Source organism: Caretta caretta, chromosome 4, assembly GCF_965140235.1.
Source record: "Caretta caretta isolate rCarCar2 chromosome 4, rCarCar1.hap1, whole genome shotgun sequence".
Classification (NCBI taxonomy): Eukaryota; Metazoa; Chordata; order Testudines; family Cheloniidae; genus Caretta; species Caretta caretta.
This window is the reverse complement of record NC_134209.1, coordinates 130,117,711-130,130,879: the sequence shown is the minus strand read 5'-3', so window position 1 is coordinate 130,130,879 and position 13,169 is coordinate 130,117,711. Positions and strand designations below refer to the sequence as shown.

The 13,169-nt window shown below is 41.2% G+C and overlaps 1 protein-coding gene across 5 annotated transcripts in view; it reads right to left on the bottom strand.

The window, feature by feature from the left end:
- The window catches only part of SORCS2 (sortilin related VPS10 domain containing receptor 2), an 843,749-nt gene that overhangs the window by 122,166 nt on the left and 708,414 nt on the right, over window positions 1–13,169 (bottom strand). For all 5 annotated transcript variants that reach the window (XM_048848940.2, XM_075128050.1, XM_075128051.1 and 2 more), the window contains exons 6-7: window positions 3,199–3,263; window positions 88–206 (exon numbers count right to left, since the gene is read on the bottom strand). In XM_048848940.2, the coding sequence (XP_048704897.2) occupies window positions 88–206; window positions 3,199–3,263 (184 nt within the window). The remainder of the gene's footprint in view (window positions 1–87; window positions 207–3,198; window positions 3,264–13,169) is intronic.

Genomic DNA, 13,169 nt, shown 5'->3' with positions numbered 1-13,169 from the left:
GTTTTCTTATGCTACTGTTTTGCTGTATGGCTTGTATTTCCCAATTTTAGTTTAACATTGGCTTGTGTTTGCAGTAAATGACATTACCTGGAGGAATATGTAGTCATCCTGTACAGTTAAGGAATCCTGGTCGATGTTGCCAGCAAACTGGACTATCGGTGTTTTATCAGAGCAATTCAGAATCTGACAGGTGATGTAGCGATAACCTGAGGACAGGGGGAGAAACATGTTACAGCATTTTCAAAGACAGAGAAGCAAATATCTTGACATTCTGTTTGTGTGGGGGAAGCATCACATTAATCAGTATAGTCAGTTATAAAATAATTACACTTAACCCTCCCGCAGAAACCTTTTAATTTCCAAAGTGCTAGATGCACATTAACTACTGAATCCTCACCTCACTCCTCAGAGGTAAGAAGGTATTAGCCTCATTTCATGGTCAGAAAAACTGAGGCCCAGAAAGATTAAGGAATAGATGATGAATGGCCCTTATGGAGGTGTTCAAGAGTGGGGGCTTGCCTGACCTGCACAAGGGCCCCTCACATGGCCAGATCACTCATTTACAGCAGTGGAGATCTGGTGTCCTGTAGTTGAAATCCAGGGAATTCCCCTCATGTAAAACTGGGTGAAAATAGAATCAAGCCCATAGAATTTAAGAGAGAATACACAGATCCCTGCTATGGAATTTTAAAGGTTGGTTTCAAAGTTCTCCAGACATGTTATAATTCTCTATAAAATGCCTTAGGGTTTTCCTCGCAAGTGAAAATGTCTATTTGGTAAATGGCCTGCATAAAAAGCCTATGCTGATTTGCACCAGCTGAGGCTCTGGCCCACAATATTTGCAGCCCTTGTCACGAGCACAGCTCCACTCCTTCTTCTCCACTGAGTGAGTCACCCAAGATGGGGTGCAGATTGGTGGATCAGGGAAGCAATCTGTTCCCACCTAATGGATGGAGCAAAGTGCTCCCACCTACCGTGTACGCCAAGCTGCTATGGGACAGAACTTCTCTTACGGTGGAGCCTAGCAAACTCCTGTCCCACTATAGAGCTCTGTGTACAGCACACAGTCAGTCCAGCCCTAAGTGACTTGCCCATGCCCATGAAGGAAATTCCTATCTCCCAAACCTGAGATAAGAACACTACACATCACCTCGCTTCTGTCACAGTCTGAATGAGCAAAGCTTTAGCACTCATGTGTTTCATTATTCCTGCAGTGTGATAAGAAACTTACCGCCCAAGACCCCATTTATCAAGATTTTTATGAGAAGGTCCAAACCAGAACACCAAATCCAAACAGTGTCAAACTTTTGGGACAGTTTTAAAATCTGTACGTGGATCTGAAGCAGCTTGAGTCCATACTCTACTGCTTATCTCCAAACTATTTTCACAAGGAAATTGGGGCAAACACAGCCAAGTGCCATCAAAATTCCTTTAATTAGTCATAATTCACATGGACAAGCATGCAACTAGTAAAGTCTCTAGTCTCTAGGTCTTGCTTCCATTGAAGTCAAAGGCAAAACTTCTATTGACCTCAACAGGGCCAGATAAAGCACTAAAGGACTCAGCCAGGAAATAAATGTATTAAAAATCATGGAAGAGAACAGTGTTCCTTTCTCAGATTCTTCTTTAGAAAATAAACACAACACAATTACTTGTGATAGTTCATTTGAGGGAATCAGATTCAATGCACATGGTTCAACTTTCTCATGGAATTTAACCAAAAAAAAAAAAAGCGGTGAACTATTACATGGATACTAGTTAATCAACAGCTATTTTTGCTACTCTATTCTGAAGTTACAGAATGAGTTATAAAATCTAGAAATGGGCAAAAATCAAACATGCTGGATCCAACCCTTGCCCCCCTTGCATTTTGAGGACATTAAACTTCCAAATACATCTGTGAACATGAATTTTGCAAATGGCCACTATCATTGTGGCCTTGGTGGCACATAAAATACGGAGCCAAATGCATAGCTGAGTTCACATCTAATTAAAAAAAAACCAAAGGACAAATCCCTAACTCTTTTTCTCTAACTGTGGAGAGCCCCAGGTGTAATGGAAATGATTTTCCAAGAGAGAATTCGCAAGGGGAAAAAAATGTGCTCGCTCTTCACAGACCCACTTGGAATCATTTTAAGAATCTATTAATCTAGGAAATGGAATTATCACCACACAGCAGTTTGAGGGAAGGGTGGAATCGAGGAGGAACCAGGTCACGACGATGGATCTTCTGCCACATGTAACCTTGACTGGCCACTGTCCTCTGAAGAACAGGGTTGCAGGAACAGTAGAGGCTAATGTAGCATCAGGGCAATGCCACTGTCTCATGGTAATCGTACCACTATTCTGTTGAATGAATGGGAAATTTTCTTCCATCCAGCTCCTATTGAATCTCCCCTCACTAGACCCAACCAACTACTCAAAAACTCATTGGGTCCTGCAACTGTTCTGAGCTTCTGTGACATGTGACCACTTGGATTTGGGAGCTGAACTTTAGGTACCTGATTTTTAAGGGTTGGCCTTAATTTTTCACAGTGCTGAGGGCAGGGGTGGGGGGAAAGAGCTATCACGGTCTGAAAGGTTAAGTTATACATCCTTTACAATTAATGTATAATAGTGTGTAGGAGGTAGGATGATCATCTGCAGAATTAAACCATCTTTCAAGGGTAGAACTCCTAAGAAGACAGACACATATATGTTGTAATTGTAGTGTCTACTTTGTACTTTTTGTAACTACTAGTATGTTTTTTTAAAAACAAAAACAAAACTATGTTGAATGTGTAACATAAGGATTTTCGGGGAAAAGACTGTTAATTCAGTGGAGCTGACACATGCGAGGATTCACTCTAGCAGACACTCATCCAGCACTACATTGCACTGCCAGCTGTATTTGCAAATCAGGAAAAAATGTTCAACGTTTAAGTGCCAGAACAAATTGCACTATTAATGGACTTTTTCACTGGAGCATAGCATCTTGACTTCAATTTATTTCAGAGCGGAAAACAAGTACATTTTAAATCATACTACATTTTTATATATCAGGACAGTTTTGCTGAATACATATAAACAGAGCAAGAATCTGACAAGTGGAAAATATTTTTTCCCACTTTTTTATAAATGAATGCAAAAAGTAGTCTTTAAAATCAAAAGAAACAGCCATACACCAGGTATCTATTGCTATCATTTTCATCAGCATACCTCCACTGGGGTCCTGGATTTCCATATGAACCAAATCAGGGTCTCTGTCAACTCCGGCAATGGCCCTGAGAACATAATATAATTAAGTTATCTTGGGCCTGCTACAGAATAGTAATTACATGGATGGAAAAATAGAAAGATTTTGTACTAAACTGCTCCCACATCCTCATTGGCCATTTAAAATAAACCCCATTTATAATTTTAGATTATATGGATGGAAATCATACATTTCCTGTTCTCAGCATTATGCGTTGCTTTTTCTGTTTTACTAGAATCTCCATTACTAGAACACACAAACCACCAGGATATACGTTAAGTTCAACTGGAGAAAGGAACAGAAATAGGTGGGGAACAGTAAATAAAACTGGATCTTTCTGAGGCAATCCCAGTTTAATCCTTTCCTAATTTCATAAATATACAGTACTGAACGTTAGCACATTCTCTTTTACAACTAGCTCTGACATTAGTGACAATAGGGCAAATATATTGCTAAGAAATATTTGGGGTTCTTTTTGTACTAGAAATCTTCTAAACCTGACACACAGCCCCTGTAACTAATCAATTACTCTTTGTTAGGCACATTCACTGGAAGTACAGATTCTCTTTTGACAAAGCAATTTAAAAATGAAGAATAATATTCAGTAGGAAATCCTGAGAATGGAACTAAAGGTGCATTTTAACTTAATAAAAGAAATAACGGGGATCCAGACTGATTCTCTTGGAACAGATAACTGTCACATTTGCTCAGCTAAAAGATTATTTTTAAACCTCAGAGCTTCTATCTCAGCCTAGGATTAGAAAATGAAGTGGTACTCTTTCTGCCTCCTACAACATGGTTCATAAGGAAGATTCTGCAAGGAACATTTAGGTGACACAATTCTGCTGACAATACACCCAGCAAAACAGAATCCAGCTCACACTTCCACAACTGCATTGGCTTTTCAATGCCAACACGAGCAAAATATAAGAGCCCGTAAAGTAAGCAGATATGACATGAAGACACAGGGAGCAAATACATGGACTGAGAAAGTGCAATTTGGATACTTTTTAAAAATCACTAAAATACTTAGAGCAAATGATGATCTTGGTATGGTTATGAGCAATAAAGAGTATACTTTATGTTGAACTTGCATAATTGTTTAATGACTGATTGATTATGGCATTGGTGGGACTGATTTATGGGAAAGATTAAGGGTCAGACTCAGAGACAGATTAAGGCTCCCTGGGGCCCTGGGCCGGAGCAAGTGGGGGGCCCCTTCCCATCCCTCTGCTTGTGGTCCAGCCCCCATTCTGCCCCTGGCCCTGCCCGAGGCCCCACCCCTTTCTGCCCCTTCCCCGGGGCCCATCCCTGTTCCACCCAGGGTTCCCCATTCTGCCTCCCCACTGCATCCCCCTGCAACCCATTCACTCCTTTCTGCCTCCCCACTGCAGCCCCAAGACCAGAGAAGCTCTGTCCCCGCACCATGGTCCCGGGTCCACAGCAGGGAGTGAGAGCTCCTTCAGGCCCAGGGCCACAGCGGGTGCTGGGGCTTCCCCTGCCACTCCCAAGCTTCTGTGGAGGACCAGGTGATTGGGCCAGAGAGCGGGGGCAGGGGCTTCTCCTGCTGCCCTGAGGCTTCTGCGAGGGACAGGGTTGGGTGGAACTGGGGGCTTCCCCTGGCATCCTGCAGCTTCTGCCAGGGACAGGGTTGGGTGGCGCTGGGCCTCCCCCCATCCCACAGCTTCTACCGGGGAGGGGGTCAGGGGCTGTTGGGGCTTCCCCTATCCCACGGCTTCTGTGTCTGAAAAGTGTGCCTTAAAAGTGCTATTGTAAATGGATAGTATTCATCTGTGAGCAGAGGGCCAGCCCAAGGTCTATGAACCACTTTAATCCCACTTAAGCCCTCCAAGTAGGGTTGGTAGAAGTCCTCTGTAAGAGGACAAGGTTAGGATGCAATAAAATGGTGTGGAGGAGAAAATGTGATGAGAGAAGTGAGTGAGTAGAGATACTAATGAGTTCTTTAAAGGTGCAGATGAGAAGTTTGACCTGATCATGGAAAAAGATGGGTAGTAGTGTGACACTCAGAACTAGACTATGACTTGGTACTGTGCGTGTAGACGCTACCCATCCCCCAGAGAAGGTGTGTCAGGAATGGGTGGAGCCTTGAATCCACCACACAATCTGCTAGCTAGCACACATGATGCAACATGGTAGTGTGCCAGCAGCAAAGTAGTACTCCTACCCACAGACGATGGGAGAAGCAGGGAGGGAAGCGTGTCTCTGAGGGGCACAAGGCCTCCCCGGCATTGCTCCTAGGATGATCCAAGGTACATGCTGCCCTATACACAGGGCTTGTAGAAAAGTCATAAGCTAGCTCTTAACAATGAGAAAAATCATGATCAGACGAACCGGTGAGAAAGATATTTGCAGCAGTATTTTGGACAAAATTAATGGGGAGAGAAGTGAGATGTGAGAACAGGAGATAAGACAAGGCAGGAAATTGCTAGATCACAAACAAGAGAAAAATCTTGCTTTTGTTGAGAAATCGGTCTGCAAAATGCAAACTCTATTGTAAAAAGAAAAGGAGTACTTGTGGCACCTTAGAGACTAACCAATTTATTTGAGCATAAGCTTTTGAGAGCTACAGCTCACTTCATCAGATGCATGCAGTGGAAAATACAGTGAGGAGATTTATATACACACAGAACATGAAAAAATGGGAGTTATCATACATACTGTAAGGAGAGTGATCACTTAAGATGGGCTATTACCGGCAGGAGAGCGGGGGTGGGGGGAAAGAAAACCTTTTGTAGTGATAATCAAGGTCTGTAATCGAGTGACCAGAGAGATTGAAGTGTTCTCCAACTGGTAAGTCGCAATATTACAACAAAAAGACTTCAAAAACAGTCTCCAACAAGAGACTGCTGAATTGGAATTAATTTGCAAACTGGATACAATTAACTTAGGCTTGAATAGAGACTGGGAGTGGATGGGTCATTACACAAAGTAAAACTATTTCCCCATGTTTATTCCCTCCCCCACCCCCCACTGTTCTTCAGACATTCTTGTTAACTGCTGGAAATGGCCCACCTTGATTATCACTACAAAAGGTTTTCTTTCCCCCCACCCCTGCTCTCCTGCTGGTAATAGCTCATCTTAAGTGATCACTCTCCTTACAGTGTGTATGATAACACCCATTTTTTCATGTTCTGTGTGTATATAAATCTCCTCACTGTATTTTCCACTGAATGCATCTGATGAAGTGAGCTGTAGCTCACAAAAGCTTATGCTCAAATAAATTGGTTAGTCTCTAAGGTGCCCCAGTACTCCTTTTCTTTTTGCGAATACAGACTAACGCGGCTGCCACTCTAAAATCTATTGTGGTATTTTGTGAACAATATCCTAAGCCAGAGAAGCTATTTAACCCACAGAATGGCTTAAGCTAAGGTGTATGTGAATGGTGGGAAGATCTTCAATCTTTTTCACAGTGTGGAACATCTCTATCCATCTAGATATTTGTAATATGTCAAATCAACCATGATAGCTCAACAGTTGCTCTTCAGAGAAGAAGAATGCTGTTTGCTGAATATTTTACTTTTTGCACTTGACCCCATACAACCGAGCAACAAACCTGCAGAAACTTCAAGCTGAAATTTTCAAAAGTTGAGATGGAGATACCATTTGTCATCAATAATGCAAAGACTGTTTTTTGGGGTACACTTTAAATAACCTCTCAGATCCATACTTTATCACTAGTGGCTTCATAAACATAGATTTTGATGTCTGTCAATAGCTTTAGGCTTTTCATACTTCTTTTAATATCCCATATGGACTTGTGTTCGTCCAGCTTTTCTAAATAGTCCCGAACCACTTCTTTCTCCACAGAGGGCTGGTCACCTTCTCCCCATGCTGTGCTGCCCAGTGCAGTAGTCTGGGAGCTGACCTTGTTTGTGAAGACAGAGGCAAAAAAAGCATTGAGTACATTAGCTTTTTCCACATCCTCTGTCACTAGTTTGCTTCCCTCATTCAGTAAGAGGCCCACACTTTCCTTGACTTTCTTCTTGTTGCTAACATACCTGAAGAAACCCTTCTTGTTACTCTTAACATCTCTTGCTAGCTGCAACTCCAAGTGTGATTTGGCCTTCCTGATTTCACGCCTGCAAGCCCGAGCAATATTTTTATACTCCGCCCTGGTCATTTGTCCAATCTTCCACTTCTTGTAAGCTTCTTTTTTGTGTTTAAGATAAGCAAGGATTTCACTGTCAAGCCAAGTTGGTCGCCTGCCATATTTACTATTCTTTCTACACATCGGGATGGTTTGTCCTTGTAACCTCAATAAGGATTCTTTAAAATACAGCCAGCTCTCCTGGACTCCTTTCCCCCTCATGTTATTCTCCCAGGGGATCTTGCCCATCAGTTCCCTGAGGGAGTCAAAGTCTGCTTTTCTGAAGTCCAGGGTCTGTATTCTGGTGCTCTCCTTTCTTCCTTGTGTTAGGATCCTGAACTCGACCATTTCATGGTCACTGCCTCCCAGGTTCCCATCCACTTTTGCTTCCCCTACTAATTCTTCCCAGTTTGTGAGCAGCAGGTCAAGAAGAGCTCTGCCCCTAGTTGGTTCCTCCAGCACTTGCACCAGGAAATTGTCCCCTACCCTTTCCAAAATCTTCCTGGATTGTCTGTGCACCGCTGTATTGCTCTCCCAGCAGATATCAGGGTGATTGAAGTCTCCCATGAGAACCAGGACCTGCAATCTAGTATCTTCTGCGAGTTGCCGGAAGAAAGCCTCGTCCACCTCATCCCCCTGGTCCAGTGGTCTATAGCAGACCCCCACCACGGCATCACCCTTGTTGCTCACACTTCTAAACTTAATGCAGAAACTCTCAGATTTTTCTGCAGTTTCATACCGGAGCTCTGAGCAGTCAAACTTCTCTCTTACATACAGTGCAACTCCCCCACCTTTTCTGCCCTGCTTGTCCTTCCTGAACAGTTTATATCCATCCATGATGTTACTCCAGTCATGTGAGTTATCCCACCAAGTTTCTGTTATTCCAATCACATCATAATTCCTTGACCGTGCCAGACTTCCAGTTCTCCCTGCTTGTTTCCCAGGCTTCTTGCATTTGTGTTTAGGCACTTAAGATAACTTGCTGATCATCCCGCTTGCTCAGTATGAGGCAGGAGTCCTCCCCTCATACTGTACTTGGAGTCCTCCCCTCATACGTGTTCTTGATGAGTAAGGACTACGGAATGTGCCCTATTTCATTTTCAGTTAGAATTAGGGAAATTGTTTCTTTATTACTATATCTCAATCCTTAAAGAATTTATTTTCCTCAACTAAGTGGAGTATGTCGATCCTGTGCTATAGAAATCTATTTTTCAAAATATAGGCTCTTTATTTTCGCGAATGGTTAAAAAAAGACTTTATTTATGAGGAGCTCTTGCACTCTGGAGACCAAAGTTCAGTTCCTAACATGAAATCCTATGTGAGTAATCAGTCATAGCTGGAATCATGGATGTCAACTGTAGTGGGTTTCTGGCTATTCAAGTGCCAAGTGAAAAAGGGGATTTCAGACATGTCATGCCCTTAAGGAGGGGGAAGTGGAGATAGGATTTCACTGAGTCTGTAACACTGAATTTTGTGTGAAAGGCTTTTGACTGTTAATCCAAGAATCTGTATGGACAGTCATTCTTACATTTGGCTTGATCAGTTAAGGTAATATTTATTTTCACTTTTGTGCTGAGATCAATATGACAAACAGCTCCAGTACTGCTATTAAAATGAGATGGGCTGGGAGAATATTTTCATTAAAAAGTATTTAAACATGGGGGGCAGACACAGAGCGTGGGGCAGACACAGAGCAGGGGACAGGCAAGTTAGCTTTAAAAAAACATTAATGTACAGACAATACATGTTTTGTATATATAAACTGTGTTTCACTTTATTACAATTCTATAAGATACTTAAAGAACAACCACCAGCTGAGACAAGTTTAATTCAGCTTGCATAGGGGAGGCTCCTTTTTGGCTCATCTAGTAAAAGCATAACCTTTAGATCATCAGGGTCTAGATTTGAGTCTCAGCTATACTAATATACAGCAATGTCTCCCAAAGTGTGGGATGCTGCCCCTCAGGACCACAAAGGGTAAGGCATGGATAGATCTCTGAATTGTTCTCCAGAGTCTCAAGCTTTCATTTTTTAAGAACTCAGTCTCTGGTTGTTATGGTAGCAAAGAAAATCTCAAAACATGAAGTGTGTGTAACCAATGCACTGAGTTTGCAGACAGCCTGAAACAATAACTCTGAAGTGTGAACTGCTCCCTTCATTTAAATAACTCACATGCCAATGGTGCTTTAAAGGTCAACATTGTTAACTATTTTCACTGGTCCTCAAAGCGTGTAACAAAGAAGATACAGTATTAGACTGTGAAGATCTACACAAGCATTTGGAAGTTCTGTGTCCCGTGTTATATATAGGCTTGGAAGGTTAGGTTTCTATAAGTAAATATCATTAAACATTGACTTTACTGTACACACACAAACCAATGAAAAAATATTTCCATTGATAATAATCAAAATTTACAGATAGGCAAAATAAGAAAAATGCTGCTTGAGAACGTATTCAAGTTTGTTTTAAGGATATTTACTTTGTGTATTTCAACATGTGATGTTGACAATTTGTGTTTTAATGGTTATTAAGCTTTAGCTTTTTGAAGCTCAACGTCTACTGTGATTACATAATTATTGTCTGACTGCGCACCCCCACAATACTTTTCCAAACAAATTAAAAAATGCCCAAAATAATAATATATTATCCATTGAAATGATTTTAAAAAGTCTGCCAAGCCTAGTTATACAGCTGGTCAAACTAGATGATTACAATGGTCCCTTCTGGCCTTGGAATCTAAGAATTACTAAAGTGTGGGGTTGCAGACCTGGTGGGTGCAGAAGACTTATAAATTTTTAAAAGTATGGGAAACACTAATTTACAGGACACACACAATACATGCAGCTCATGGATGGACAGCTCAGTTGGATGTTACCAATACTGTGGGACATATCCAGGCCCTCTTTACATTTCATAGAATGATAGAATCATAGAATATCAGGGTTGGAAGGGACCTCAGGAGGCCATCTAGTCCAACCCCCTGCTCAAAGCACGACCAATTCCCAACTAAATCATCCCAACCAGGGCTTTGTCAAGCCTGACCTTAAAAACCTCTAAGGAAGGAGATTCCACCACCTCCCTAGGTAACGCATTCCAGTGCTTTACCACCCTCCTAGTGAAAAAGTTTTCCTAATATCCAACCTAAACCTCCCCCACTGCAACTTGAGACCACGACTCCTTGTTCTATCATCTGGTACCACTGAGAACAGTCTAGATTCATCCTCTTTGGAACCTCCTTTCAGGTAGTTGAAAGCAGCTATCAAATCCCCCCTCATTCTTCTCTTCTGCAGACTAAATAATCTCAGTTTCCTCAGCTTCTCCTCATAAGTCATGTGCTCCAGCCCCCTAATCATTTTTGTTGCCAAAATCATTTTTGTTGTCTGTCCTCAAATACAGACAAAGTTACTATTGATACACAAGCAATATTATTCTAGCTGGCTCAGGAAAGCCTGCTCAGCCGCTCACACAGATTACTAGTGCCAAGTGCATAACTGATTTCAGCAATGTGGGGTGCGTGGTGGATCTGTGGGGTATACACTACAAGGTTGCCCACCTTAGAATACCACTTCTGCAGCCCTGGAGAATCTATGGCATGTGGGCTCCATAATGCCTGATTTTCAACTGGTGTGTACTTTGTGGACTACTTCTGTCTACAAATTTTCCATCAATTTGGGTTTTCAAGGAAACAAGTATTTTCTCAATGTACCTGCTTTCCTTGAAAATGTTAGATTTTGTGTTAAAAACCAAAAATATTGATCATTTTTAATTTTCATCAGTGTTCAGCTAAAAATTCCTCAATTTGTGACAGTTTTCAGCTCAATATCTTTTGATATTTGATTGCCAGCAGCTGACTTGGGGGAAGGACTTTGTTGTTGACAAAAAGTCAAAAATTTCCACTGAAAATTTTGACTATTTTTTTGGTTTGGGTGAAATATTCCCGGGGTGCGGGGGGGAGATGGAGGAAGGAGGAGGACATTAAACATATCAGGGAGGTAAATACTAAGGACGGAGAAGAGTTATTTAAACTAAAGGACAATGTTGGTGCAAGAACAAATGGGTATAAATGCCCATGAGTAATTTCAGCCTGGAAAGAGAAGGAGGTTTCTAACCAGAGGAGGTTTTGGAAGAACTTCTGAATAGGAGTAGCGGGGGCAAGAAATTTACTGGTTTTAAGATGGAGCTTGGTAAGTGTATTATTATAGGATGGGGTCACCTGTAATAGCAGGGGGGCTGGACTTGATGAATTAGGAGATCTCTTCCAGTCCTGAATTCTCATGTTCTCAGCTCCTGACCAGCTCTATTGTGGAGTTGTGTATACCTGTAGCAAAGTGAGTGTGAAACTACTAGTCTGATTTGGTAGTGGCTCATCCCAACTGTAGAAGAGTATAAATGACTAAACAAGGCGCAAGTCAGTGCTACATCGGTCCTCATGGGTTTTGGCCACTTTTGTTCCCACATACACATCATGAGTGCCCTGAATTTGATCTTTTAGATGGATTTGATACAAACAGCTATTAATAGGTTCTCACTTAGGCCGCTTAATTATGCAGAGCTTCCTGCAATTTTAGTGTGTGTGTGGAAGGTTTAAGCTCCTCTTCTGTTCCTTTCAGCCCCCATCTCACGGACCCTAATTCTCAACTCTGTTAACTCAGTTTTTACACTGTGCAAAACATTGACTTGAAGGGAGTTACATCAGCATAAAAATGATATAATGGAGTAGAAAAACAAGCTTCTGTGTCTGTGTCTACACCAATATACACTCACACATTGTGCACATTTTACATTTCTCAGTAAGAACACTAAGAATTTCTATATTCAGAATTCCTTTGTCTGAGTTTGTCAAGCCTTTAATATTGTTTTAACCAAGATTGTTATTTTATTTAATTATTTCTCATCCTTGTGAGCTGCTCATAACAGCTTTCACTTACTTCAATCACAAAAAATATCAGAAAAGTAGTAGTGGTCATTTATAATTTGACCTACAGTCACATAATATATGGGAGTCAAAAACACAAATTGTTAACACACAGTACACTTTGAAATGTGGATCATGAACAATAACCCTTCACACACTATAATATAAAGCTGATGCCTTTGGATATGATCTCCACATAGGCAGTACTTCTGTATTGTAAATGCCCTGGGTTAATTTGGGGGAAGAGACAGGGGATGATTTCTTTTTTTTTAATCTCATTTTATTCAAGAGAAGCAAGAATTAGGTACCTAATCAGGTGGAATCTGTCATGGATGTATAGCTCATCTACACTAATTAGGTTCCTCAAGAAGCACACAAAAGGGCTCCATTGTTAAATATTTCATGCAATTTATTGTGGTGCATGCTGATGCAGAGAGATCCTCAAATAAGCTAGCTCTAAAAACAACAAACAAAACCCTCTTCATCACTGTTACATGAGCCTCCTATCAAAGACCCAGTGAAAACTAGCAAGTTTGCACTCTCTGTTCTCCAGCACCGCTTTAATATAACCCGTTAATAATAATAATATGCTTATCAGAACGTTAATAGGTTCAAGATCTGGAACTGAAACTGATTTTCAGTAATTCACACTGTCAGTTCAACAGTAAAGCACTCCTTAGAAATCCAGTGAAAACAGCATTATTCATTGCTTACAATGGAAGGACCAGGTGAAAAACTGTTTTTACTACATACAGTACTGTGGGGATTTTTTTTTTTAAACACTGTTGCAAATGTCTGCTCTGATTAGCTTTAAAGGATAATGGTTCCTGGGAATTTGAGTTACTTGGTGAGACAAAAAAATTTGATTTACACAATATAATAATATATTTGAGTTACAACTGCTTTATGTT